The sequence below is a fragment of the Corvus kubaryi genome, unplaced genomic scaffold, assembly GCF_017639235.1.
Source record: "Corvus kubaryi isolate FWS band 111438036 unplaced genomic scaffold, C.kubaryi_AGA036_p1.0 37394, whole genome shotgun sequence".
NCBI classification, from domain to species: Eukaryota; Metazoa; Chordata; class Aves; order Passeriformes; family Corvidae; genus Corvus; species Corvus kubaryi.
The window spans coordinates 10,169,171-10,194,445 of record NW_024581133.1 but is presented as its reverse complement, the minus strand read 5'-3'; the positions used below and the strand labels follow the sequence as shown (position 1 = coordinate 10,194,445).

The 25,275-nt window shown below is 46.4% G+C and overlaps 1 protein-coding gene across 1 annotated transcript in view; it reads right to left on the bottom strand.

Annotated features, from left to right (window-relative positions):
• Positions 1-1,306: 1,306 nt before the first annotated feature.
• PLEKHO2 (pleckstrin homology domain containing O2) overlaps positions 1,307-25,275 on the bottom strand; it is a 26,988-nt gene continuing 3,019 nt past the window's right edge. Inside the window, exons 2-6 of the mRNA XM_042039320.1 lie at positions 23,429-23,581; positions 17,070-17,186; positions 10,053-10,157; positions 8,069-8,167; positions 1,307-5,774 (exon numbers count right to left, since the gene is read on the bottom strand). Coding sequence (XP_041895254.1) covers positions 4,542-5,774; positions 8,069-8,167; positions 10,053-10,157; positions 17,070-17,186; positions 23,429-23,581 — 1,707 coding nt within the window. The 3' untranslated portion in view covers positions 1,307-4,541. The remainder of the gene's footprint in view (positions 5,775-8,068; positions 8,168-10,052; positions 10,158-17,069; positions 17,187-23,428; positions 23,582-25,275) is intronic.

The following is a 25,275-nucleotide window of genomic DNA, read 5'->3' as shown; positions in this document are numbered from 1 at the left end:
TGGAATAAATTAAGCACTGGCTTTTTGAAGTGTGTGAATTTTCACAGCATAACAAAACAGTGATCTCCATTCTCTAAACGCTGGGGGTACCTTTCATGTCTATGAATTTTCTGACTCTTAAACTGGAAAGGGGAAATGTTGGAGGGCTTCACTGTTGATGACTCATGTTTAAGATAAAACACGCATTTTTTAATAGCAAGAATAATTAGTCATCAGTGTAGGCTAGCTCAGGCTGTAGTAAATCTTTTGGACCCCTGGGACTGGAAGAGATCTTTCCGCTCCTTTTCAATTGCAAATTACTGAGTTCTGTAGGATCACAATAAGGAATCTAGGACCTGCATTGTCTATTTCAGAGTCTATTGCACAAGACAGTCTCTTCGAACCAGTAACCCATGACTATCCATTGAATTAAGAGCAAGTCAGGCAAATGATTCATATGCCAATACTATGTATGTTTGCTTTTGCACTTTTTTTTCATTTTTTATTGTTTCACATAGTGCTAGACATTTCCCTTCCTTACCAACACCAATTTCAGGCCAAAATGTGATGTGTTGTGTGTTTTCTTAATAAGGGAAGAAGAGAGTCCCTTTCCCTACAGCGTATCTGTAGAAATCACCCGTCTTGGAGATTCCTTTGAGGAACAGCCCCCTTCCCAACAAGGGGTTAGAGGGTTTGCTAACCACAATTTTTCACCCAAATGAATGTTCTTATTGTGTAACAGGATGGCACGTACACTTGCATTCTTTCCCTGCTTCCTCGTAACTTTTGAACCTACTGACCAATTTTGGACCAGTTATTGCAGAAGGGAAGCAGTCACTGTGCCACCAGCTTCTCTTGCTGCAGCTTCCTGCCATCTGGGCAGAGGAACAAGGCTCTGGTGTTCCTCACCACCAAAGGAACAAATGCTGAGTGGGCTCCACATTCTGTAGACACCAGCGAGTCCACATGAATGTGTTACGAGCAGCCCAGCCAGCTCTGCTGGAGATTGCACTTGGTGATGTGATGCTTCCCACTGCTTTCCAGAAGGAGATCCTGGCCTCAGCCATGCCTTCTGGCCAGGGCAGCCAAGCTGGCAGGCAGGGATGAGTCAGGAACTGCTCTGTGTGCAACAGCAGCTCCAGCTCTGTGCCAGCGCCAGCCCCCAGTGCTTCTCCTTCCTCCTGTCTTGTGGTTAGCACAGCAGCAAGCTCACCCCAGCCTGACCACAGCCTGTGCAGCATTCCCTTCTCCAGAGCAAAGCCTTAACGTGCTGCTTCTGGTGGCGCTTCCTTGCTCCACTTCAGGACAAATGACTCTGAAACAGCACATTTTTAAAAGGAGGTTTTATTGCCAAATTTCAAAGCTCTTTACAAGCAGGAGACAAAGTGCTGCCTTTCCACGGGCTGCAGCAGCTGCTTTCAGATCGTCATCCACACTTGCTCGCTTGCAAACTCCCTTCCTTCCTGTCACAGACATGTAAACTGGTGGCACAGCCCAAAACACAGACTCACACTCCAGCACTCCGAGCCCAGAGGGTTTTCAGGCACAAAACCCCCTAGCCTTAGTGCAGCCAGGAATTAGATGCAAGTTTAAAAGCATGTTTAAAGAATATTGAAAAAAAAAGTGCATGGTGGCAGGATGTACGCTGAAGATGGGAGTTGCCATAGAAGGCTGGATGTTTTAGGATGAACCTGCTAAACCTATTAGAAAAAACAGTTAAAACCAAGCCTAACATAGCATTTGCAGCAGTAAAGTTACTGGGTGATGCAGAGATTCCACTTAAGTTATACCTATTTACAAGACATAATACAAATCTAGTAAGATCTGTTAGTACAGCATATACAGTAATTAGCTGTAGCTTGTAAAATGATTTAATTTGCCCATTTCCTAACAGGTAGAGGGTATTTATCTGTTAGGATTCCTATTGATGGGTATTCGGTAAAATGTCAGACATTTATTCACTGAATATTGAGTATAATATAAAAATATACAGTAAATATAAGCACATCCTGTAGGTTTGGGTGTAACAGAGAGGGATGTCTGGGTATTTTCACCAGTGCTGTGCCAGACAAATATCCACAGAACACACCGCCACAAGAAAACACTGGGGAGAGCAAAAACATTTGTATATAAATTAGGGTACTGAGCTACCCCATAAGCTGTTGTCATTCTCCTGGATTTCAGTTCTAGGCTTTGATTTGCCTGTCCTGAAGTTTAAGATTGGCTTCAGCTTTGGGATATGAACCTGTATGCAGAGTTTGCCCTGGTTTGTGTCTATTCCTGTTAGTGTGAACTGGGTTTTCCCCCATCTATCTCTTGTTCTAGAACTGCATCTTGCAAAAGCCTGCCTGCTCTCTGGAGCTGATGTCCCTTGACTTCCAGTACACACCACGTTCTGACAGCTCACATTCATACCGCACAGTGTTCGGTAAACAAAAGTGCACATGCAGAAAAATACATTTAGATAGCAGATAGGCACTGAATATTGTCTGTGTTCTTAGCCCTTGTCCTAAGTGTGTCTGGAAAGGTGAATATGACCCATAGTTGACACTGAACCTACAGCAGCAAATGGCACAGATCCAGAGTTTGCTCCAGGCTGTGTGCCTCGGGGTGGGCTTAGGACACTGGAAACTTCTTGTCTCAAAGCAAAGCTTTTTGGCACCTGAGCCCTGAGTGTTTGACTACGTAGAACTTTCCACATGACAGAATAATAACAAGTCAACTCATACAACATCTATGGCTGTCTTGAGAGGGGGACTCGCTACCAAAACCAAGGCTAATTTAATCAAAAGAAGCAGAAGCATCAGTTATGGTCACTATCTGTCTTGCTGGCTCCAAGTGGTGAAAACCAAGGTATTTGGAAGCCCAAAGCCAACCTTTCTGTGTTCAGACCTGAAGTACCTATGCCTAGCCTAAGAGGAGGCTTACATGAAACTTTACTGCTGCTGTGGGTGATGTTTGCAGCCCCCTGCAGACTTGTGGGACCTGGGAAATTAGAAGAAAAAGAAATGGATGAGCTAAGAACAAAGTGCTGGCAAATGAGATAAAAGAGTTTAGGTAGCGTGTCACTCCTTAAAACCAGACTGGGGAGATTGCCATTTTCCATGTTTCCAGAGTTTGGCTCAAGCAAAGGAGAAGACCTCTGGGCTGTCACACAATTCTCCTCAAAGCAACTATAGAGAACAGGGGAGAGGAGCAGCTCGGGTATGGGGCTATACAGCAGCAGTGCAAAGACATGATTTTGCCACTGCTGTAATCACTAAAGACCACAGGAACTGTGGTTCCTCCCAGCAGGTGGACAGGGAAGCTGTGGGAATTGCCCTGGAGCCTACTGCAATGCCTTCCTCACACCCTTCTGTAGCAATGCATTTTTCATATACTTAAGCCATTGGGACCAGCCCCAAAGTTTTCTGTGCAAAAACGCCTTTCCCTCCATGTGTGTCAATCTCTCAATAGAGAGATCTGGGCCAAACCATGGCTCTCAGGCTGACCAGGACACAGCAGGTAGAGATGTGTTTAGTGGGAAGGGGGATCTTGTCCAGACCCACTGCCTGATGTGCATGCTCCTGTCAGTTACATCCCGAGACAACATTAAGGGAACACACATCCCCAAAGCTTCTTAGTGACAGCTCTCCTAGGAAGCTCCTGAGGATCTCCTGGACACATGTCCTCCAAATGCCTGACTACTGGTTCCTAACAACACTGAGGGGATTCAGAGTTACCAGATATGGTCCTCAATAATAAATGTGTTGTCCTGGTAGAAAACACCTTCACAGGCCAAGTGTAACCTCAATTTCCCTATTAAGGAAAGAGGAACGATCAATACTTGCCTGGCAATGGTGCTTTGAGACTTGCGTTCATTCATGCAGTGCTTAGCACACCTAAAGCGCTGCAGAGGCAGCCTCAAAGTGCCTTCATACAGCTGCTCCACATCAGGGACACTACTTGGAGTCAGGAATTGGCCAGTTTGGTTTGCCTCTGTGTGAGGTCACTTTTTAACTGTGGATGTGGTTTGATGAGTATCTTCGGAGAAGATTAAACCGTTTATCTTTACATTCCTAGATGTCACTGGGCCAGGTGGTCTGGGAAACTGTGCCAGCAAGTGAACAAACACTGACTACATTTATCCTCAAATGATTTAACTGGGAAAACCAGATAGGTGCCAGTGTAATCTGGTATTTGCTTGTCTGTAAATACAGAGAGATGGGCTTTTGCTAGAATAGCCATTCTGCTCCTTTCAAAAAATCTGGCTTTGTCTGATTACCACTAATTTTTAAGGCCTGATCCATTGAAAGGACTTTGGACAGAATCCTTAAAGAGCATTCACATTTTTGAAACTGTTCGCTGTCCTGTAACCTTCTGCTGTGCTAAGAGGATTAGAACCAGACTGGTATGTACAACATGAATAAAGAAAGATCCTATAACTGAAAGCTCAATTCTGTCCCACAAACATGGTGTGTGCACAGCAAAACACCACCTTTAAACACTGGCCTCGCAATGGTACAAATCATAAATGCAAATGTTTCGCTTTGATTTTGGGAAAGAAGTCTCTGCAGAGTGTGTCAGGGAGCACTTCTCCTATAAAGAGTCACTAGATCCTTTTGCTTTTCTTTCTGTTTCTGTATTCCTTCTCTTTTCAGTTCTCCAAGACCTTTAATTTCTTGCAAAACCTGTGTAGCTTGCCGAAGTTGTTCTACTGCCTCATTGAGCAATGTCTCTGCCATCACTGGGGGTCCATTACCCCCCTGGGCCTGTTCCAACCCTTCACGTAAAACCTTCTGCAGAAGCTTTTCTGCTTTTTCCCTTTCATTAGCAACTTTCTCCTCCATTTTAGCTAAGCATTGATGGGAATCCTTTGGGAAACCTTGGCCTGGAAGTGCTCTCTGTTTATTTTTGGAATCAGAGAGTAAGTCTCCCAGAGAAGAACAGCGAAGTTTGAGACCTGAAGTGTTTTCTGTAGAATCTTTCTTCTCAATAGTTGCTTTTACACTCTCATGGTCTGTTTCTGTAGCTAAGGAAGTCTCTGTCTCTTCTGCTGAAGTTTGCTGTTCCTTCTCGGCTGCGGTCCTCCCATTTCCTTCTTCTGTTTCAGCTGTCGGGGATGTGAACTCTGCTACCTCGCTGGCTGTGATCCCATTCACCGGGGGCTTGGAGCTGCCAGACTCCTGCTCTTCCCAGCCCCCAGCTTCCAGGTCACCATGGCTGGAGTTCACTGTGGCAAGCATTTTCTCTGACAAAACCTTAGGAGGAACAGGAGGCTTTGTAACATCTGCAGCAGCAATCTCAGCCAGGTTGTCTTTGCCATCATCTGATTCCAAGTCTTCTGTCTTTTTAGGTTCAATGGTTGGTTGGTCCCAAGCTACTTTCAGCTTGTCTGGCACACTCTTAGGAAGTGGAATTGGAGCTTTTGCTATAACCCTGTTGCTGACCTCAGTGAGGTTCTCCTTGTTCTCCTCACTTGGTGCTTGCGATTCTTCCACATTCTCCTCTGGACTGAGAGAGTCCTCTTCCTTCGCATTTATACCATCCTTTGATGTGATGCCTTCCTTAAGCTTCTTATCTGGGGGCAACGGAGGAGACAGAGGTTTTTTATGTTCCTGGTCAGGAATATTGTTCTCTGCCTCTTGGTTTTCTTTTGTGCCAGTGGGTTTTGTAGGTGGCATAGGTGGCTTTGGAGTTTCTTTTTGAGGTGGTTCATTGTCGCTTTCACTGATAGTGGAATCAAAGGTTGGTGGTCCATTGTCTACTATATCCAGATCTAGTCGCAGGATACCATCTGATGTACACTTGGCAGCCTGAAAAACAAGAAAGAAAGTTTTCAATATCTATCCCATCACTGATCCTGTGTTTCATCCTTTAACTTCAAGTTAAAGTCCAAAACCCTCACAACCAGCATGGCAAGCAAGGGGTTGCTGCTTCAAGCTGAGAGAGTTGGGGCTGTTCAGCCTGGAGAAGAAAAGGCTTCAGGGAGACCTTAAGAGCCCCTTCCAGTGCCTAAAGGGGGCTTCCAAGAGAGCTGGAGAGGGACTTTTCACAAGGGCATGGAGTGATAGGACAAGGGGGAATGGCCTTAAGATGAAAGAGGGCAGGTTTAGATTAGATATTCGGAAGAAATTCTTCACTATAGGGGTGGTGAGGCCCTGGCACAGGTTGCCCAGAGAGGCTGTGGACTCCCCATCCCTGGAGTGTTCAAGGCCAGGCTGGAAGGGGCTCTGAGTAACCTGGTCTACTGAAAGGCTCTCTGCCCTGGCAGATGATTTGTAAGGTCTCTCCCAACCCAAACTAGCCCTCAATTCTAAGAAAAGCACAGAATTTATTTTACTACTTCCTTTGAGAAGAATGTCTTAAAGCCTGTTCCCCAGTAACCTAATTTCTTGGTTTTCCTGTGGGCGCTAGTGTTAAGCTCTGCCTTTTTATTCTTTGTCTTGTACTGGGATCCCTCTGCCCCCTTCATTTACAATGTGCCTCCCCAAAGGCTCACTTTTCTGCTTTTGCGCTTGTCATAAACCAAGGTGATCTTTGGATTGCTTGGCCAGGGACTGTAATCCTGTTGCCTTCTGCTTGCATCCTCCAACCTGATGTCATCCCTGCCTTACCAGGGCCAAGCCTCAGCTGGTTAAACCTCCTTCAGACCACAGGCTGTGTGCAAATCTCACTAGTAGGGAGGTTTTCCTAAAAAGGATGGACTTAGCAAAGACATTGCAGCATGTAAGCTCAGTGCCCCACAGGGAGAACCACGGTGACAGTTCCTGTGTGAGGGAACCCAAAACCACACAAAGGCATAGCTGCAGCCAGGGCCAGGCTCCTGCAGTGCAGAGTTTAGGTAAAGCCTCTCTGCCTTTCCAGCCCATGAGAGAGATGGAGGCAAGCTGCATCCTGGCGGCTTGGCCCTCATCCATCCTCTGAACACTGAAAATCAGTGTACATGCCATTTCCTTCATGAACCTGCAGCCAGCAGCCATGATACACATCTTCCTGCAGGCTCTATCCCCTCATTTCTGCTTCTAAATTTGTAAGTGAGTTTCCCCTGATTTTGGCTAAGGGTGAGAAGTCTTACAGGTACTAACTTCAGAGGTTATCTCATGAAAATAGTGATCTGAGCAGGGAAGAGAGATGTTTATAGTGCCTAGGGACTAAAACCTGCTACCTTACTGAACCCATATTAGGCAACAGAACCCACACTTCATTGTTGCTGTGACTTTTGTCATGTTTTCTTCTGCGGTTTTCTGGAGGATGGGAATCTATGATTCATTCTCATGCATTTCTCTGGGACAGACGGTCTCCCTCCATTTCTATGCAAAGTAAAAGTCTCAAGGCATCTCATTTTCTGCACAAGGGTCATCTGAGTGTTGTGCAGGCACATAAGTCAGTGTCTTGGAAGTCTGAAGAAAGAAGGTTTGATTTAAAAACCTTCCTTTCTTGAGATTAATGGTCTGCTAAAATATCAATCTGTCTGTAGAAACTTTTTCATAAATCACACGAATCAAACATTAGTAAGAACCTCTCCCCTGAAAATGAAATGCAGGTTTATTTTGTGTTTTCTTCTTTTTTTTTTAAGTGACAGACCCAGAAAATCAGTTAAAAGTAGACAGGTTAGTCTATAAAACTGCCTGGGAGAATAATGTATTCTGTTTCAGACCTAGGGAAGGGCTTGTAAGCTTGAAAGTTCATCTGCTTTCTCTGGTTAGCTTAATAAAAATACAGCTCTTCCTGTGGACCATGCAGTTCTTCTACCTTTAGACTACTGTGGCTACAACATTACCACATCTTTGAAAATAAATACAGGAGCTTCGGTTTCTTCTGATGAAAATGAAACTCTAATGGTTCTTACCAGATGGCGAAGTAGCTTATGAGTTATGAAAAGCTAAATATATGGTAACATGTTGCAGCAGATAGAGATCTATGGGAACCTGGAGCTTCGTTAGAGAGGTGCTGGCACAGTCTTTCCTGGAGGAAGTTGCTTCCCTCGTCAGCTTTCTCTGGGCTGTCCATACTTGAGGTTTTTCCTGGGGTTTGGTACCCGAGTGGAAGGAGCAGCTCCCGGTGATCCCAGCTGGTGGGTTGGCTCACTCCAACAGGGTGCACTTACCTCCTTTAGGTGACTTCTTGTGGGTGGCCGGCGTCCATGGGACACTTTCACCCTGTCCCGAGTTACGTGGTCTAAGGAAAGGCTCTCATCTACTTTTACCTTTAACAGGGGGAAGAGGAGGGAAACAAAAAAGGAAGAGGGTCATTAATTTCTCAAGATATGTCTATAAAGTTGTCACTGTCACACATGAAATTTCAACATTTCATTGGAGAATATTTCACCACTAGTCTTTACCTCAGAACTCAGTTACAGCCTGCCTGCAAAGCCCTGCACATATGTGATGGATATTTAAGGTCTCAGAGGTTTGCAACTTCTCTCCACCTAAGGGGCAGGGAACAAAGGACACGAGGAGCTTTGTCCTCACTGCACCCTGTGCTTGGACCAGCTCCTGCATGTGGCAGAACACAGCACCAAAACTGCTGTTTCCATCTTAGAGGTGAAAGCTCATTAATAACTGTGACCTGACTGTGAACTGTATCAGCAGCACTTTGTTACAGCCCTTCCCTTCCACAGCTCTAATGACTGCAGGATGCTGAGGAGAAGGTGTGAGCAGTGACCTGGATTAATTGCAACTCCAGCTGAATTAACAAATTTATTTCCTGGAATCAGAGGAGAAATCCACTGCCTCACATTCATAAGGAGGGAGGTCCCAGTGCCTTGACAGGTACTTCTCTGTGCTGGCTCTGTGACCACCCACCCACACTGTGATGGCCAAGGGCTGGAGTCTGCTCCACATTGAGAGGCAGCATCAGTGACCAGGGACACTGAAAACATCTGTGTGTCCTTAGTACGACAAGTTTGTACAACAGGAAAGCTGGTGAGGGTGAAATAGGGGTTTAAAATGGCTGGTATGGCAAAAGTGGTTTTACAGCTCCTTCAGGGGAGAACAGATAATCCAAGCTGGCTGAGGGCTTGACCCATTAGCCTGTGCCTGGCCTGTGTGGAAACACTTTAAATCTGAGGTTTGATCCTTACTGGAATGAATGAGTATTAGAGGCTGGCTCCCTCTGTAAGGAGGATAACCCCACATCACAGGGCAGGGAGGTAATCTGAGATCTCAGCTTGCTGTGCTGATGAAGGGTGTGCAGAGTTCACTGCCCACTGTACCCATATGCTTTTGCCCTCTGCTGAATAAAAGCAAAGCCCAACCTCTCAGAGTTTACATCTCTAGCACTGTATCTACACCAGTTAGTCCTTTTCTCAAAACTTTTACTCATTGCTTTGGTTTCCTTTGCTAAACAGATCTTTGTGATTGCTTTGTCCCTCCTTACCCTGCTCATTTTTTCTTGTGTCATTCCCATGGTGGTGGTTTTGTTCACTTCCTTTCAGTTACTGAAAGAACTGCAGAAGAGATGCTGCTCCTTTGGTTTAGCTCAGGGCCGATTTACAAACTAAGAGGGAGCAGGGCAAGGTTAAACAGGCTCTAGGTTATGCAATTTTCATACTCCCCTCTGTGCAGCAGGATGGGAGGAGAATTTGAAAGTGCAGGTGTGCTGGGGCTAGCTGAGAGGCAGGCAGGTTTGGCCAAGGCCATGTAGTAACTTTCCACCAGACTTCTCTCCAGACTGCAGGCGGAATGGCTGGTGGACTGACTCACTTCAGACTTTTCCAGTCCTGAAGACTGGGCTATATCCTAACCAAATACCTCCATTTCCACACTGCTTGGTGCTGAGGATCATGGCAGCATGGGGAGGACGAGTCTCTCCAAGCTGCATCCCAGCTCTACATAACTCAGCGCTGCAGCTGCTTCTCTGCACTGGCCATTTCCATTGGGAAAGGGGAACTCCCAGAAATCCTCTGATCCCAAGCTCTGAAGAGAAGGAACCTGCCCTACCTTGCACACCATCCTTCTCTTTCCTTGGACCATGGCTGGCATGCAGGAAGGATGGGGAGAACAGGGGTTCAGGCAAGTTCTGCTTTTAGCTAAAGGAGCCATGGATGAGAAGACACAGAAACACAGGAGCTTGAAAACTGTTTCTCTTACCTCATCAAATACTTTGTTTTTGCCTCTATTGATCCCTTCATTAAGAGCTTTTATCCACGATTCCTTTTCTTCCAAAGTTGGAGCTTGAAATTTGATATCATGAACCTGCAAGAGCAGAGAAACAATTTTTGCCTGAGCATTCCTTGTCAGGACCAGAGGTACCTCTGAATCACTACAGTTTCTATATAACATCCAGTTCTAGCCTGTGTTTAAACTACAGATTCCTTTGTGCTTTGGCATAGCTCCCATGAACAGGATTTTGTTATGCTGGACAGCTTGTTGCTGTAGTTTTATTTTGGTAACTACTAAAGTAGTAAAAAAGTAAGTTTCTTCCTTCTGCAAAACACTTGGGTTAGTTCTTGGAGCATCAGTGAGTTGTACAGCAAATGGTCACACTGCATAGAGTCAGACTGAAAGTCCAAGTTACACTGGCTGGTTCAGATGGAGTAAACTACTTTATGTCCCACTTCCCCCAGAATACAAGGAACGGGAAGGCTGCATGCAGTGGGCTTTGCCTGCTTCCCTGTTCCTGTGGCTCTGCAGAACAGAACTGATACAGGTATGTGGGGCACTGATGTTGGCTGCACTAACCCTGACCCAGCTGGGCAAGGGAATGATGAGGCATAAGAGAATGTAAGTGCAAAAATCCACCATATCTTTTTCTGTTTGCAGATGAAATCCATCAGTGAACGCTACAGACAGGCACTCTCTGGCGTCTGAAGAGCTGCCCCAAGAAGGGAAGAGCTGGCCATGTAAGAGGGAACTGGCAAGAAGTACGGGGTCACTAATAAGGAGGGAGGAGGGGTTGATGATTGTATGGCCTGTCCTCCAGCCAGCCAGCTCTTCCCTTCCTCCAGGACAGCCCCATGGCTTTGTTCAGTGTTTCTAATCTCTTCTTGCCCACAGCAGGGACAATAGGCAGGGTGTCATTTACTTCACTACTGTTTTCTCTGAGTACCTCACCAGTTTTGCCCCAGAGTACACTTCAGATGAGAGAAATATCATCTTCACTTTACAGGTGGCTCCATGGCAGACCAGATGGGATCCGAACAGCTCTATGTGGTGTCCTAATCCACACTGCACAGGCACACAGAAATACTCCTGTGCTAAAGGACATCAGCAACACTGCAAAATCAAGCACTTAAAAGTTAGACACTCCTAGTATTTACAGGCTGTAGGGATATCAGCCTGCTGTGTGTGTTCCTTCTAGCACCATCCCTAACAACAGGCTGGCACTTCTTACTAAGTTATTCCATCATGTGTTTTATCCTCCCAGGTCAATATGTCTTACTGATTTCACTCTGCTTCAGCCCTGCCCTGAAAACAGAATTACAGATTCCCCTGACAGTGTTTTTAATTTCCTATTTACCACTGCAATATCTGGGGGGCTTCACAAGTTCCTTTTCAGAGCAACTGAAATTATCCACCTCCTACAGGTGGGGAAGTGAGCTACAGAGAGGCTTGTTCAAAACACAGCCATGGAGCTTTGCTTTGAAATTTTTTTTGCAGGTATTTAACATTCTATAGGTACTCTGCACCTTCCCAGTGCTTTCAAGAGCAGTTGTAGCCTCAGCCTTTCTGTAAATGAGGCCCCACATTCCAAAATCACAGCAGTGCCTATATAAAACAGGGACTATATTAAATGAGGGGGACAAAGCGAATGGTGACTGACAGTCAAGTGCTCTTAGCAGCTCCCTGTTCATGGCACAACAAAGCAGCAACTGTTCTGGGTCTCAGCAGCTTCTGAAGGGACCATCAGAAATTCTGCAGAACTAAAGCCTGATCTCCTTACACCCACTCTTGCTGTTAGAAACCAACTGTTCTTCCTTTCTGTATTTATTTCTCATGTCAATGCCATGGATTTACATCACAGCTGCCAAGTGCCAGACACTCACAACCAGCATGGCAAGCAGGGAGTTAAGGAGTAATTTGGGGAAAGAGTCTTTATTTGATCAGTTTCCAGGAAAGGTGACAGGACCACATGCCTTCCTGAGAGCTCAGAGGGGAGGTTAGGGCCTGACCCACAGCCCTCTGGAGAAAGAGCCCTTTGTCTGGGATGCAGAAGGGCCACTCTAACCAGGGAACCTAAGGGAAGGCAAGGCTCCAAAACAGAGTGACGGCCAGATTTTGTTTTAGTCCAAGCTGGCCTGGTTTTGTGTGTGCTTAAAAACTTTTTTTGTTTGGAAACGATTTTGCCCTAAAGCTTTGTGATTATAAAAGCTTATAAGAAAGCTCTACTTGTGAGCAGCTGAGCTGCTGCACTGCCTGGCAAAGACCTGGCAGCCTGCACCAGGGTTTAGAAATCTCCGAACATGTTGTTCACGGGAAGGATTCCTGCCTCACTTCAAGCTTCCTCTTCCAATGCCACTTTCTGTGCCTCATTCCAAATAAAGCCTCCCAGACTGTGACTAAGCACTGGTGTCAGCAACTCTGTGGCAGAGCAGAGCAAACCTCGGGAGGGTGGTTCCTCGTTAATGAGAAGCTGAGATGTCCCTCTGGCATGCAACCCTTTGCCATCAAATGCAGATCCAATGGATGGTGAGAGAAAGGTACTCAGGGAAGGTGGCAGCAGAAGGGAGCTGGGCGAGGGAGGATGAGCAGCACAGTGGGACCCAGCTCCCTGCCATGGGGCAGTGTGGGCAGTGCCAGCCTCATATTGTTGCAGCCTGGCTCCCTGCTTGCACAGCTCCCTGAGGCTGTGACACAGAGGGGCAGGTTCCTCCCAGTGCCCAGGTATCTTAGAAATTTTTTTTCTCCTTTTTATAAAACACTCACAGACACCAAGGCAGAGTCAGGCTGCTGGGGCTCAGAGGCTCATGCTCTGGCTGCTGCCAGCCACAGCCTCTTTGCTGCCCTGCAGTCCCTGGTCTGTCTGCATCCATCTGTGGCTCCTGTCCTCGGCCAAGGCACTGGGGAAAGGAAGCTAACCCAAACCAGGATGGGAGCTCTCTGTAAAGCAGGAAGCTGCAGAGGAGAGGCAGGAAGGAGCTGCCTGTCTCAGTCCTGCCTGTGACTGGGACTCTGCACACTACTCTGAGACTCCCAGGCTCTCAACAAACAAGGAACAAATGAATTTCTCTTGTCTGTATTTTTACTCATTTGAGTATTTACAAACATCAGCAGATGCATCTAAAGATGGATATTTCCTACAAAACATTAAGCAGGGTCTGTTCTCCAGCAGAAATTTAAGGCAGAGAGTCAGTGACACCAATATGAGAGGGCAGCAGGCAGGGTAACACATTTGCACTCCTTCTTGCTAAGCCAGCTGAGACTGAGTCATGCCATAAACAACAGGCTGGTGTGCCAGGAAAAGCTGTCATGGCCAAACCTAGTGACCACTGTAAGCCATGAATGCAGGCTACGGAATTTACTGACAGTTACTCAGAGCACAGCACAGCCAGTCGGGTCCTACTGAATCACTGCCGGGATGTCATGCAACAAGAGCTCCCACACGGATCACTGTCCATGACGGCAGCGGGCACTGGCTCCCCGATTGCTCCTTGTCTTCCCCAGGACATCAGTCTCCTTAAGCAGTGACAGTCTGATGGCAATGCCGAGCCTGCTTTCCAGGAAAGAGAAGTATTCCTGGGGTCAGTCTGTTGTACCTGCACTAAATGATTTAACAGACAATCTCTGGAGAACTGTGTAGCTGCAGTTTGAGACTGTTACCAACACTTCTTCTTTGCTAAGCAATTCTGCAGATCTGCTGCAGAGGTGGATGACACAAACCTGTGCTTAGTCCTCACCTGTATCAGTGCAAAGCCTGGTGTTGGCTTCAGTTCTATGGGGCTGGGCTAAACTGGACTGTGAATCGCATGTGAACTGCTGGGGGGATGTGTTCCCTTCTGCTGACCTTTGGTATGGGGTGGTCACCTCCAGCAGAAGCTGGAGCAGAGCCGGGTCAGTAGCATCTTAAACTACCCTGAGTGCAACAGAGTCTATCTGCCAGATGGGATGTCATTTCTTGCCTTCTTCTATATGACTTTGTTAGGTTAGATCATGAAGGGGAAAGGAGAAGACAAGGGACTCCCTGCCTATGACAGGGAGGTTGGAACTAGATGATCTTCAAGGTCCCTTCCAACCCAAACCATTCCATGTTTCTATGAGATGATTGTCAGAGGATTCTGGTGGCTTTCTGTCGCTGAACCGAGAGCTACACAATCCCTGGGAATAAGGCAGCATCTCTGACAGACTGGCAGACCCCAGGAGCAGACTCCCCCAAGCCTCACTGCATTCTACTGCAGCTTCAGGCTGGACCCCTGGTGAGAGCAGTTCCAGGTACCTCAAAAATTGATGAAGGGAAAAATAAGCAATGGAAGTTTCCATCCCTGACTACAGGTGCAAGGATGCATGGGGAGCTGCAGGACTTGCTGGTGGACTCTTTTCCTTACTACGACCCTCTTCCCAATATTAATATTTCCCTGCAGCTGAAGGTTTTCAGATCCACTGAACACCAGACTTGTGCCAACCTCGGTAATTTCCAGAGTTTACACCAAGCATCATTTACACTGCTTTTTGCATTGTGAGTAGTACATTTTAAAGTCTCCGGGCCAAGGCTGCTGCCCTTTCTTAGAAGCCCAGCTCTCTGCATCCAAAAGTTTTCATTTAATTGCTGTGGATGGAATGAAGCATTTGAGATTTCTAAGCAGAACAGGACTTTTGCACACTGTCAGCTTCCTTCACTGAAGAATTGAAGCTCAGGGCGCAGTGCTTTCTTTCAGTTCCATACCAGTGCAGGCATGTGACATGCTCATATTGTCACAGCTTAACAAAAATGTCATCCTTGAGAACAGGCCAAGCAGAACCTGGGGTACATCAACGACCAGTGTTTAGCAAGACAACTTATTTATTCAGGTGCAACTTCAGCTGCAGAGTAATTTTAACTCACTGATTCATCTCTGCTCAAAAATATCCCATCCAAGATTTAAACTGGGATTCCCCTACAGCTAAACTGGGCTCCCTTTACTCAAGATTTGTGCACTGAAACAGAAATGGCCTTTTCTAGCTTTCCCAGTTCCTAAGTCCCTCAAACTCATTCCTCAGCATTATGCTCAGGAGAGAGGGTGAAAAAAAACCCTAGCAAGATGTGGACGGGCTTGGCAAGCTGGCTCACAGGGTGATTTTAAACTGTGGATGGCAGCAAGCCTCCCAAATGGAAAATGTTTAACTGATATATATCACCACAGCTGCAATTTCAAAACAGAAGAAGGACAGTTGTGTACGTTGGCCTCCTAATTGAAGCCTGTGCTAACATCTGCCAAAGTATGTTGTGTGTCAACACCCGTACCAGATTCCCAGCCAAAAGAAGGGTGGGAGGGGAGCTACAAACAGGGAACTTTTCATTTATAAAAGCCCTTCCTTTTACCAAAAGAGCCTTATAAAAAGTAGCCTCTATCTAGGTCTCCATTGAATCAGTGGCATGAAAAACAGGGTGGCTGTAAACTTGCCAGCATGCCAAAAGGATGAAGTTACCCTTTTGGGCACAGCTTGGGCATATTTTTCTCATAGCAAGAAATGAGAGGTTTAGGAACAGGTCTCACACCCTGTATTGATTCATGGAGCAGAACAGAGACATATGCAGCTAATACACAATTCTCTCAGTAACATACTTGCAGATAATACCTGTTCTTACTGTGCTGCCCATCTCTGAGCACACAGGGTATTACTGGCCTCCCTGGGAATAGGTATGCACTTGGAATCACAGAATCCTAGAATTATTTGGGTCGGAAGAGATCTCAAAAAACATCTAGTTCCAGCCCCCCTTCCACCAAAGGGAAGGGACACCTTCCACCAAATTATTCCAAGCCCCATCCAACCTGGCCTTGGACACTTCCAGGGATGGGGCAGCCACAGCTTCTCTGGGCCACCTGTGCCAGGGCCTTACCATCCTCACAGGGAAGAATTCCTTCCTAATGTGCTCTGGGCTCCGGTGCTCTGCAGGAGCTCACTAGCCCAGGGTTTTGGAGCAGGACAGCCCTTGTTTTGTTGTTTTGAATGAAGTTTAGCACAATGATGCTCTGAACTCAGCTGGGGTCTTATTATACGAATAAACATGAAGTGACTGGAGTGAAAGAATAAGCAACAGTGACAACAAGGACTAAACAATCTCCATTTATTTAAACCAAATGGAGATGGGGGAATGCAGCAAGATGGTATTTTATCCTGTTCATGTTCTTATGGAAATGAATGTGTTTTGTCCCTCACAACTTCTCAGATTTGCATGGGGAGATTTAGTAAGAACTCTGAGGCCAAAAAAATCATATTGAAATTAGAAGGCAAAGTGCGATACCCTAAAGCAATAATGAAGCGTTCTAGCCCATAAAGATGCTGAAATGGATAGCATGCAAGTAGGAATTAAGGAGAACTTCCAAAGATGTGTAGTGATGATGAATATAGATAGGAAGTAAAGCAGGATGTCCTTGCATACACTCAGTGCTCAGATGGATGTATAGTCTCTTTGCAATGCCAGCCTGGTTTTTAGCTTCTGGATCTAACCAGATGCTGTGCAGGAAGCTACAGATGTAGGCTTTCATGGATTCTGCAAAATAAATCTTTTCTCCTAGGAACTATTTGGCTGCAAGTAACTTTGCACTGGAGTTTTTCAGATCAATGGTTCTAACTCCAGGAACTGTCTCAGTACATGGATTGGGATTATTGATTTCACTGGAACTTGAGCAAAGCTGCAGCATCTACAGATGCTCAGAGGACATGGAGGAACTATAGGGAATGGTCATTTTTCACTTCTTAGGGAGTACTGGAAGAAAGAAAATGCTAAGGCAGGAAAAAAAGCAAGAGAAAAAAGTCAAGCCACAGGAAGACCCTTTCCCCATGACAAGAAGAAAGTCTACATGACAGTGGCTTTCTTTCTTACACACTGTAGACCTTTCACAGATACAGGTCATTTCTCCCAGCTGCCAAGGAGCTCAGTCTCAGAGCTTTTCATCTGCTCTGGGTGCAGCTGGCTGGAACTCACTTTGGAGTTAGCAGACTCGAGGGTGATGAGAAAGGCAATCCTACCTTCTTACCCGGGGAGCGGATTAAAATGAAACGATTTTTCCTTTTTAGTAGTGCACGCAGCTCCTGGCACTTGTCATAACTCTCCAGTTCCACTGTTTCTATGCACTTCTGTTCATCCTACAGAGAGGGAATGAAACATTATTATGAATAGAAGGCACTGAAATCAATCACAGACCATCAAATTCTGCATGTCTTCCCTTTGCATGTCTAAAAGCTCTTCTGCCTTAAAAATAACCTGCATGCAGACAGCAAGCCCCATAAATCAGGCTGGCATCTCACTAAGAAAACACCCTGGTCTTTAAGCTACAAGCCTAGTGGTCCACAGTGGCTGAGCAAATAACAGGTTATGGACAGTAACACCAGTTTCTGCCATTGCTGTTGGCCTCATCTAGGGATGTGCAGCCAGAAGCGACACTACCTCCAACTGACAATGAAAGAAGGAGATGTGATCCTGCTTTTTCACAGGGAATATGACACAAGCAACACGATGGTCCAAGCATCCCACTCAGGAAGCCTGAGAGCAGGGATAAGAGGAGAGCCCTGCTGCCACAGTGAGCTGGGGCAGACTGGTCCTCACATCACAAAGGTCAGCAGGAGCCATGTGTGATGGACACAGTCCTCTTGCAGCCACGCTCTGAGTTGTCAGAACGCTTAGGATTGGAAATACAGCCCTGTACAGCCAGCAAAACTGTCTGGGCCAGCATCTCAGTGGGGAATATTTATCTCTGGAGTATCTCCACTGATGACTGCCGGCCGCAATCTTGGCTTATTTCTCCCAGTAACATAACTAAAATTCCACACGTGGTGCGTGGCTCAGTTCAGCTGCAGAGCACCATCCCTAATAGGAATCACAGCGTAATGCTGGGCAGATAATATTCTTCATGTCTCAGTAGCCCAGCAGAGACCAAAGCTCCCTTTTGCTAAGCACAAATGAGCAGTGAGAATCTCAGAGCAGTTCTTGCCAGTGAAGTGCTACAGTCAGCATGGCTCATGAACCTCTCCAGTACCATCCTGAATTAAAATCACTGGCCATTACTACCCCCAGCTCAGGCTCTTGTCCCAAGGCAGCTCCTTGTGCCCATATGAGTTTGTATTTAGCAACTCCTGTAGTGGAGAAGGGGGTGTGGGATGAGGAAACATGTTGCAGTCAGGAAGCTGCTGTGTGGCTGGAGGCAGGGAATGGAGAGTTCAGAGGGAAGTGGGCTGCGGGGAATTTCCTCCCTTTACCACTTGACATTTAAGTCACTGTGCAGAATTTAGGCTGTGTTTCAGTTTTTTCAACCCTCCTATCTGGGGATAGGGGCCCGGCAGAGCTGATGCCAGTACACAGAGCAAGTCCTGAGCCACCGAGGGATGTCTGGATCTAATTTAGGTTTATTATTTTAATGACATTACTGTTTATTTCATTAAACACTGAGTAGGTGAATGTGAACTAGGAAAATGCATACTAGGAGGAGGAGATTAATCCTGCCCAAACCTAAAACCCAGCTGATAAAATCCTGCTGATGCTACCGAGCCCTTTGAAGGCTCCTGCTGCAATCCTGGTATCGCAATGTCACTGCAAAAGGACAGGGATGGAAATAATAACCCCTCCACGGCCAACAAATGACAGAGAAGGGTGAGGTCAGGAATACATGCCTCGGGGATGGGTGATCTCATCCTGGCCTTCTGAGGATGACCGCCCACGTTACAGCCCTGTCGCATGGGCCGGTGCAGCTCCCAGCTCCTTCCCTGGGCTCAGGATGTAGAGAGCTTGGCAGCGCTCTGACCAGAGACCAGCCCCAAGCCTCTTGCCCACTCTCCCTGCTCTCAAGAGCAGCTCTGTCCCCAGGAGAGCCCCTGTCACCCTCCTTGTCCATGCCATCCTTCCTGCCTCTTGGACAGGAACTTCTCCTCTGATCTCATGCAAGCTGTGCTCCACTTCCCAAGGGCTGTGGAGCACCAAGTTAGGGAACAAGGGGACTTGGCAGGGTGGAGAGATGTGGTCTTGCTGTGAGATTGCCTCTTGCCTTCCAGCTGCCCATCTTCTCCCTGGGGAGGTTTTGGGGACTGTGACTTGGCTAGGGAGCACAGGCACAGAGGATGGGGACGTGTAGGATGCTGTGTCCCAGGGACACCTTGACTGTTCAAGTTATGGCTCCTTCATCTCAGGGACCTGAACTTCTTAAGTAAGTTATCCTCTTCAGGGAAGGCAGGGAAGAAAGCAACCAAAGAAATATAAAAACTCCATGTATGAGGCAAAGGAAAAGCATCTGAGTTCAGGGAGCACCAGAATGGGGCTTTTGTCCCCGTTTTACCCTCGGCAAGCGGCCATCCCCTCTCTGTGAGCCTACCTGGGTCACAAAGAGATCCTTTATGTCTGTCCTGCACCACTAAGGTAAAGAATGAAAGACCCAACCCTGACGCAGGTCTTCAGGTCCCTTCAGCTTCCTGGGACCTGAAGGACACTCAGCACCAGGCAGAGACAAGGGTCAATTCCAGAGTCCTGCCCTGACACATGTTCTGGACAAGCTTGATCCTGGTACAGAACCCCTATATTCATGATTTAATACAGAAAAACTATTTCAGTAACTCTTCATGGAGCAGATCCTGTGGCATAAAATATCTGTGTCTGTTGGCTTGGCCCTTAAGAAGAAAGTTACTGAACACCTGAACATATTAATGCATGTGCTTAATCAAAGAATCATACTTGGCAAACAACTTCCTTAATGAAAAGTTGATAAAAAGGAGGGAAAAAAGACTCTCTGAAAATTTTATTATTATTATTTATATGAAGGTGTAATTCCCAGCAAAGACTTCTTCACTGACGCACACTGAGACCCTCCAGTCAGTGTAAAATGTCTAGACCTGAAATAATATGTTTCTCTATTTGAGGCTCTCAAAGTGTTTTAATAAATCACTTTTGGGTATATCTTGCTATCACTTTACCAGGGAAAAATGCAGATGTTAAGTGCCCAACTGCTGAACACCAAATGGATCCTCCGGTCTCTAGAATCTAGCAGGATTTTTCCCTGTCGAATAATACACTTACAAAGAAACCCTGAAACAACAAGAAAACAGCTCTAAGCACTAGCTACACTGTTTAAAGGAAAAAAGCCAAACTCAAGACAGATGCTTTCTAATCCATGAAGTGGTGATATTGATCTGTCTAGTCACTCTACACAGGATTGCCTGGTCTTCAGATGCTCTCTGTAGGTTTTTTTTATTCTGGCAAGAACATGCAGAGACAAGAAGACAAGAAGTCCCACTAGAAAATAACCTGCTTGTTTCTATGCAGACCAGCACAGCAGTTTCTTGGGATCCCAGCACCCTGTATTTGCATCAGTGCCTCCTTTTCTGATATTTGGGTACGTCATATACAAACATCTTGCTTAACTGCATCTTTATTTAGGTGAGGGTACAGATGCAGGGTGCTGTAGATGGAGGCACAGCAGAAAACAAGAAATCCATCCCCCTTCATTCCCCATCAGCTGAAAGAAACCTGAAGCCGTGTGGGATAATTTTCACCCCTTCTGCTCCAGGTAACACAATAGGCATTTACCATTTGCCTTCAGGAGGTGGCTATGCTTTAAACCAAACCCAAAGCCTGACTAGCACATGCAACTTGGGGAACACACTCCCAGGGCAGGTCAGGAGCACATTCCTGGAGATTGCTACTGATGACGATATACAGTATTTGTGTGCTGCTCAGACACTCTCAGTGCTGCTCAGTAACACTGTACAATGTTCTTGTCTGTATCTTGTGTTGGCTGTCCCTTCTGCTCTTGTTTAGCACCTAAACCTCAGCTACAAGTGCAGCCAGGCTCATGCAAATGCATCAACAAGGTGGCCTGTGTAGGAAACAACTGCTAAAGGCAACATTAGCACCTCTCTTCGAAGGGCTGGACATGGGAGGGACTGAGAAAAGCACACTGAGTCCAAGGCACTGCTCAGTTCCTGGAAACCTGATGGGCTCAGACCAGCTTAAATGCTCAGCCTCTGAACCTGCCTGCCCTCATGGAAGCTGACTTCCCTCCCGTTTAACCCATCTAAGTCTAATTTAGGATACATATGGAGAGATGCCTTTTATTCCTGTTGCCTGAGGTTTTATCTCCTCTCTTTTTCAGCAAGCACTGAACAATCCCATTTGTAAATGTTTCAGCTTGAGGATGGTCTGGAATGCTGTGTCCTTCTCCAGGGTCACATAGAGCAGATAAGTGGAGAAGGTCCAGTGGGAAGAATGGCACCTTGAGCTCCAGAAATGCAAACCACCATAGCACACTGCACCACAGACTCTCCTTAGTCATCAGCCCTTCCCATCTCAAAAATTTTGTTCCCCACTTGTAAGATAGAGACAGCCACACTGCCCTGACTCACATTAAATGAAGATAAATACCGTAATAAACATGAACTGCCTCAATTCTGTGGCAACAAGACCCCCCCTGAGTGCAGAAAATTGCCATTTCCTTTGGTTTCCCTGTAGTAAGGCTGCACAATCACATGTTATCCTATTGTGCTACCAGATAATTTTGCAGCAATTTCCTCTCCTAAGACATTTGACTTCACTGTAAGCCAGTTTAATAGCCTATAGATATTAACATGATCCCTTATTTACAATAATGGGACCTTGCAGCTACTGTAGCTTACAGATGCAATTTATTACAGGATGTTACCACAATCCGCAGGCTACCAGAAAACATTATGCCTGGTTGTTACAAATGCCATTTTCCTTGTTGAGATAATAAAATAACCCTTTAAATGGTTGGGATTTTTCCTTCTTCTGAATGTCTGTGAAAATTAATCTTACTTTAAAAGCCTCCTTTTCCCTTGTGGTAATGAGAGCCTCCATGTAGCTTGTTTTTAAAGGCATACCCTTTAAAAAAAAACCTACGTCATGTTTATAGATTTTGAACCTGCAAGTTCCTGAAGCTTCAGCTGGAGTCAACAGGTGTCCAGGGCACTGGGAAATGATCTACAGAGAGTCAACAGGACCAGGCTGCATCCCTCTGGGTAAGAGCACCCCTCCTTGCTTCTCCTGCCTTCTGAGCTGCTCATCACCTGACATTGACTTCTCCTGTCATTATTATTGCACCCTTTGTGACATTTCATATGAAGAGTGAACAAACGACACCAGGAAGCGTTGGGATTTGGGAAGAGCAGGAGTGTTCAGCATAAAGGGAAGAGGTAATACCCTTTAACCTAAACTGTTTATAACAAATCTTCTTTATTAGGCAAGAGTATGTTTTTAAAAAAGAGAACTGAACTCACTGTCAGCCCTGTTGTTCCTGAAACCATCGCAGCAATGACTTTGCTGAAACATTTCCCTATTCTTCTTCCCTTGACACACTGCACATGAAGCTTTACATTATTTTGCTTTTATATCGTCTTGATGCCCACACATGACCCAGATCCTCTTGGGCCAGACACCTCACAGGCACATGCTCTTTGTGCAGACCACAGTCCCCCACCCTGCTGCACACACAAGCCACCACAGGGCTCAGACTTACCCACCCCTCTTCTCAAACCTCTCTTGGTTGTAGCTTGTGCTTTGCACTGTAATTTCTAACTTTTTGGGCAAACTCTGCTCTTGGAGAAGCGGCTTCCAGCCCAGGAACGAGGGCTTGACTCAGTACAAAGCCACCTTTGCATCCCAGCAGGACCAGCCCTGCACTTTTCATTCTTCTTGCCTGAAGATGCAGGACAGATTTGGCTTGGCTCTTATTCCTCATTTGTCTGGAAACAGCTCTAAGTGTGGTCATGAACTTAAGGCATGCAGTTTATCTAGGGAAGTCCAGGACAAGGCTCCCAGGGGTCCTTTGCTCAGAATTGGCTCAAGTAAAGGGAAAAGATGAGCCAAATCCAGACTGTCTGTGCTTAAGGAGGACAGCAAGCATTCACAATCTCACTCTGCATCCTTCAGTGGCTAAAAGAAACCCTGAAGAGTCTGGCTGGCAACAATTTGAGCTGCTTGAGGGATGCCAAACAGCTGCAGGGTTGCCTGCCATCCCCTCAAGTGGCAGGTGGGAAGTCAGCCTGCTACAATCACTTCTATCCTTCAAAAGCCAAAACCTCATAGCACATATCCTGCTTCCGCCCAAAGCTTTACTCCGTTCACCTTCTCACAGGATGTCCTGCCCCCCATTTTTTTATTCTGGCAATGACTCTGTCAAAATATTCAGTGGCTAAAATATTTATGCTATATAGTATATTTAAAAATGCAGCTGCCATCTCTTTTATAGCATTTACCCTTCCTGGAGATAACTGGAGAAGCCCTTTTGAAAGGAGTGGGCTGGAGGGTAGAGTTAAAAACACAGGGACGTGCATGTGTCCCCAGGGGCCTGCTCCTGTCCCTCATTCAAGGCTGTTAGCTGTGACCATACCTCATCCTCGTAGACAACGAGCTGTGTTTTCCGTAGCTGGATGTAACGATCCTTCCACAGTCCCAGGAGCCCCCCGCTGCTTTTTTTAATCCAGCCATATTTCTCTGCAGTTGGAGCAGACTTTGGTTTCTCTGAGACCTCTTCCTTTGTATCCTGTAAGGACAGAAGGGATAAGGAGTTTCCATCACCAGAAAGCCTGCCCAGGGAAGATTTTGGCACCCACCAAACGTGGTCCCTCCCCACCACATCACAACAGGAGACTGGCATCTTCCAGAGGAAAACTCAACCAGCTCCCATTGGGCTGGAGGGTGGGCACAGATCCCAGATATCCCTTGAGACAGTGCTGGGATGGAAACAAGCGAGCCTTGCTCCTCTGCTCTCCCAGGGGCTTTGTTTCCCTCTCTGGGGAGGTACTCCTTGCTTACTTGTGCACCAAGTGGACCTTAAAAAAGAGCAGCCTCCTCTCCTCTTTGCTCCTCCAGTTTTCTGATGAATCCCAGCAGGATGGATTCTGCTGGCATCTGCAGCAACACACATATTTTAGCCCAAGGCCACTTCTGCCAGCTTCTCTTCTAGGTGTCTATGCTTGGTCATCATCCCCAAACCAACTCCTGTGGGCAAATCCACGGCATGAGGGCCAGGACTTCATCATGTCTGCACTAAAATGTTCCCAGCAGGTTAAAGAAGAGAGCTTTTCTCCTCTTCAATGCACTGGAAGAGCCTTTGCAAAGGCAGGATCCCCGTATCCCTTCACTTGGAGCACTCTGCTGCTCCCAACACCCCATGGAGCCCTCAATAAGCCTCTTTCCCTGGAGCAAGGCAAGGGGAATCCCTCGCTGAGCCAAATCCCCTTACATAAACACCTCACCAACCTTGCAAATTGTCAGGAGAGGCCAAGCCCAAATCCTCCAACCTCCTCCCAGGGACCCCACTGTCCCTCAGACTCCATTTCCTCCATGTCCCTACATGTAATAGCAGCAATCCAGCTGCAGAGAGCTGGCACACAAAAAGAGGATGTGTGACAAGAGAGACCCAAACATACGAAAATGGCCCTCACTGCAAACTGGACCGGCTGGAGCTCAGACATCTTGTTTCATAACATGAGAAAATCCCAAGTGCATGGAACAGAGTCAGATCTGGACACTCCCATAGCCAGGACAGAGCAAGTGTGTACGGACGAGCGCCAAAAATGTGGAGAAAAGCCTTGCTAACAAATATGTTTTCATGCACCAAACTGCCACTGAACATACCCTTGGACAGCAGCTTTCATCAGGGTAGGCTCTTATTCCAAAGAGGGAGCTTGCACCCATAAAAAGAAGAAAAACAGCTTAAACACCCCATGCACCCACATTTATTCTGACCTCCACTAAGGTCTGGAAGGGGCTGGGCTTTGCAAGTAGGCTCAGGTGCAGACTAGGAACAAGGAACTCAAACTATGTTTCACCTAAAAGACAATTAGGCCAAAACCTGTTACAACCTTGGTAGCCTTTTGTAGAAGTTATTTCAATTGTACTGAGCTGCATCTGAAATGGCCACAATACAGGATGACTGAGCATCAAAAAGTTTTCCGGGAAATGAGAGGGACTGCGTAGGGTGGGTTTTTTTTAAACTTGACTTTTTAGGTTGCCAGGAAGTTGTATTCAGTTAAGACCTGCGACTTCAGCAAACATCAATTCCTGCACAAATACAGACCTGCTGGTTTCCTGATCGAGAACCCTTTTGATGTAATTTTTAGATAACTGGGCATGGACTTCAGCGTCCCTCGTAGCACTTGTGCATGGATGTAGCTGTATGAAGAGTTTATTCAAGTGAGTGCAGACCAACAACTGCTAAAATGTTTTTACTCT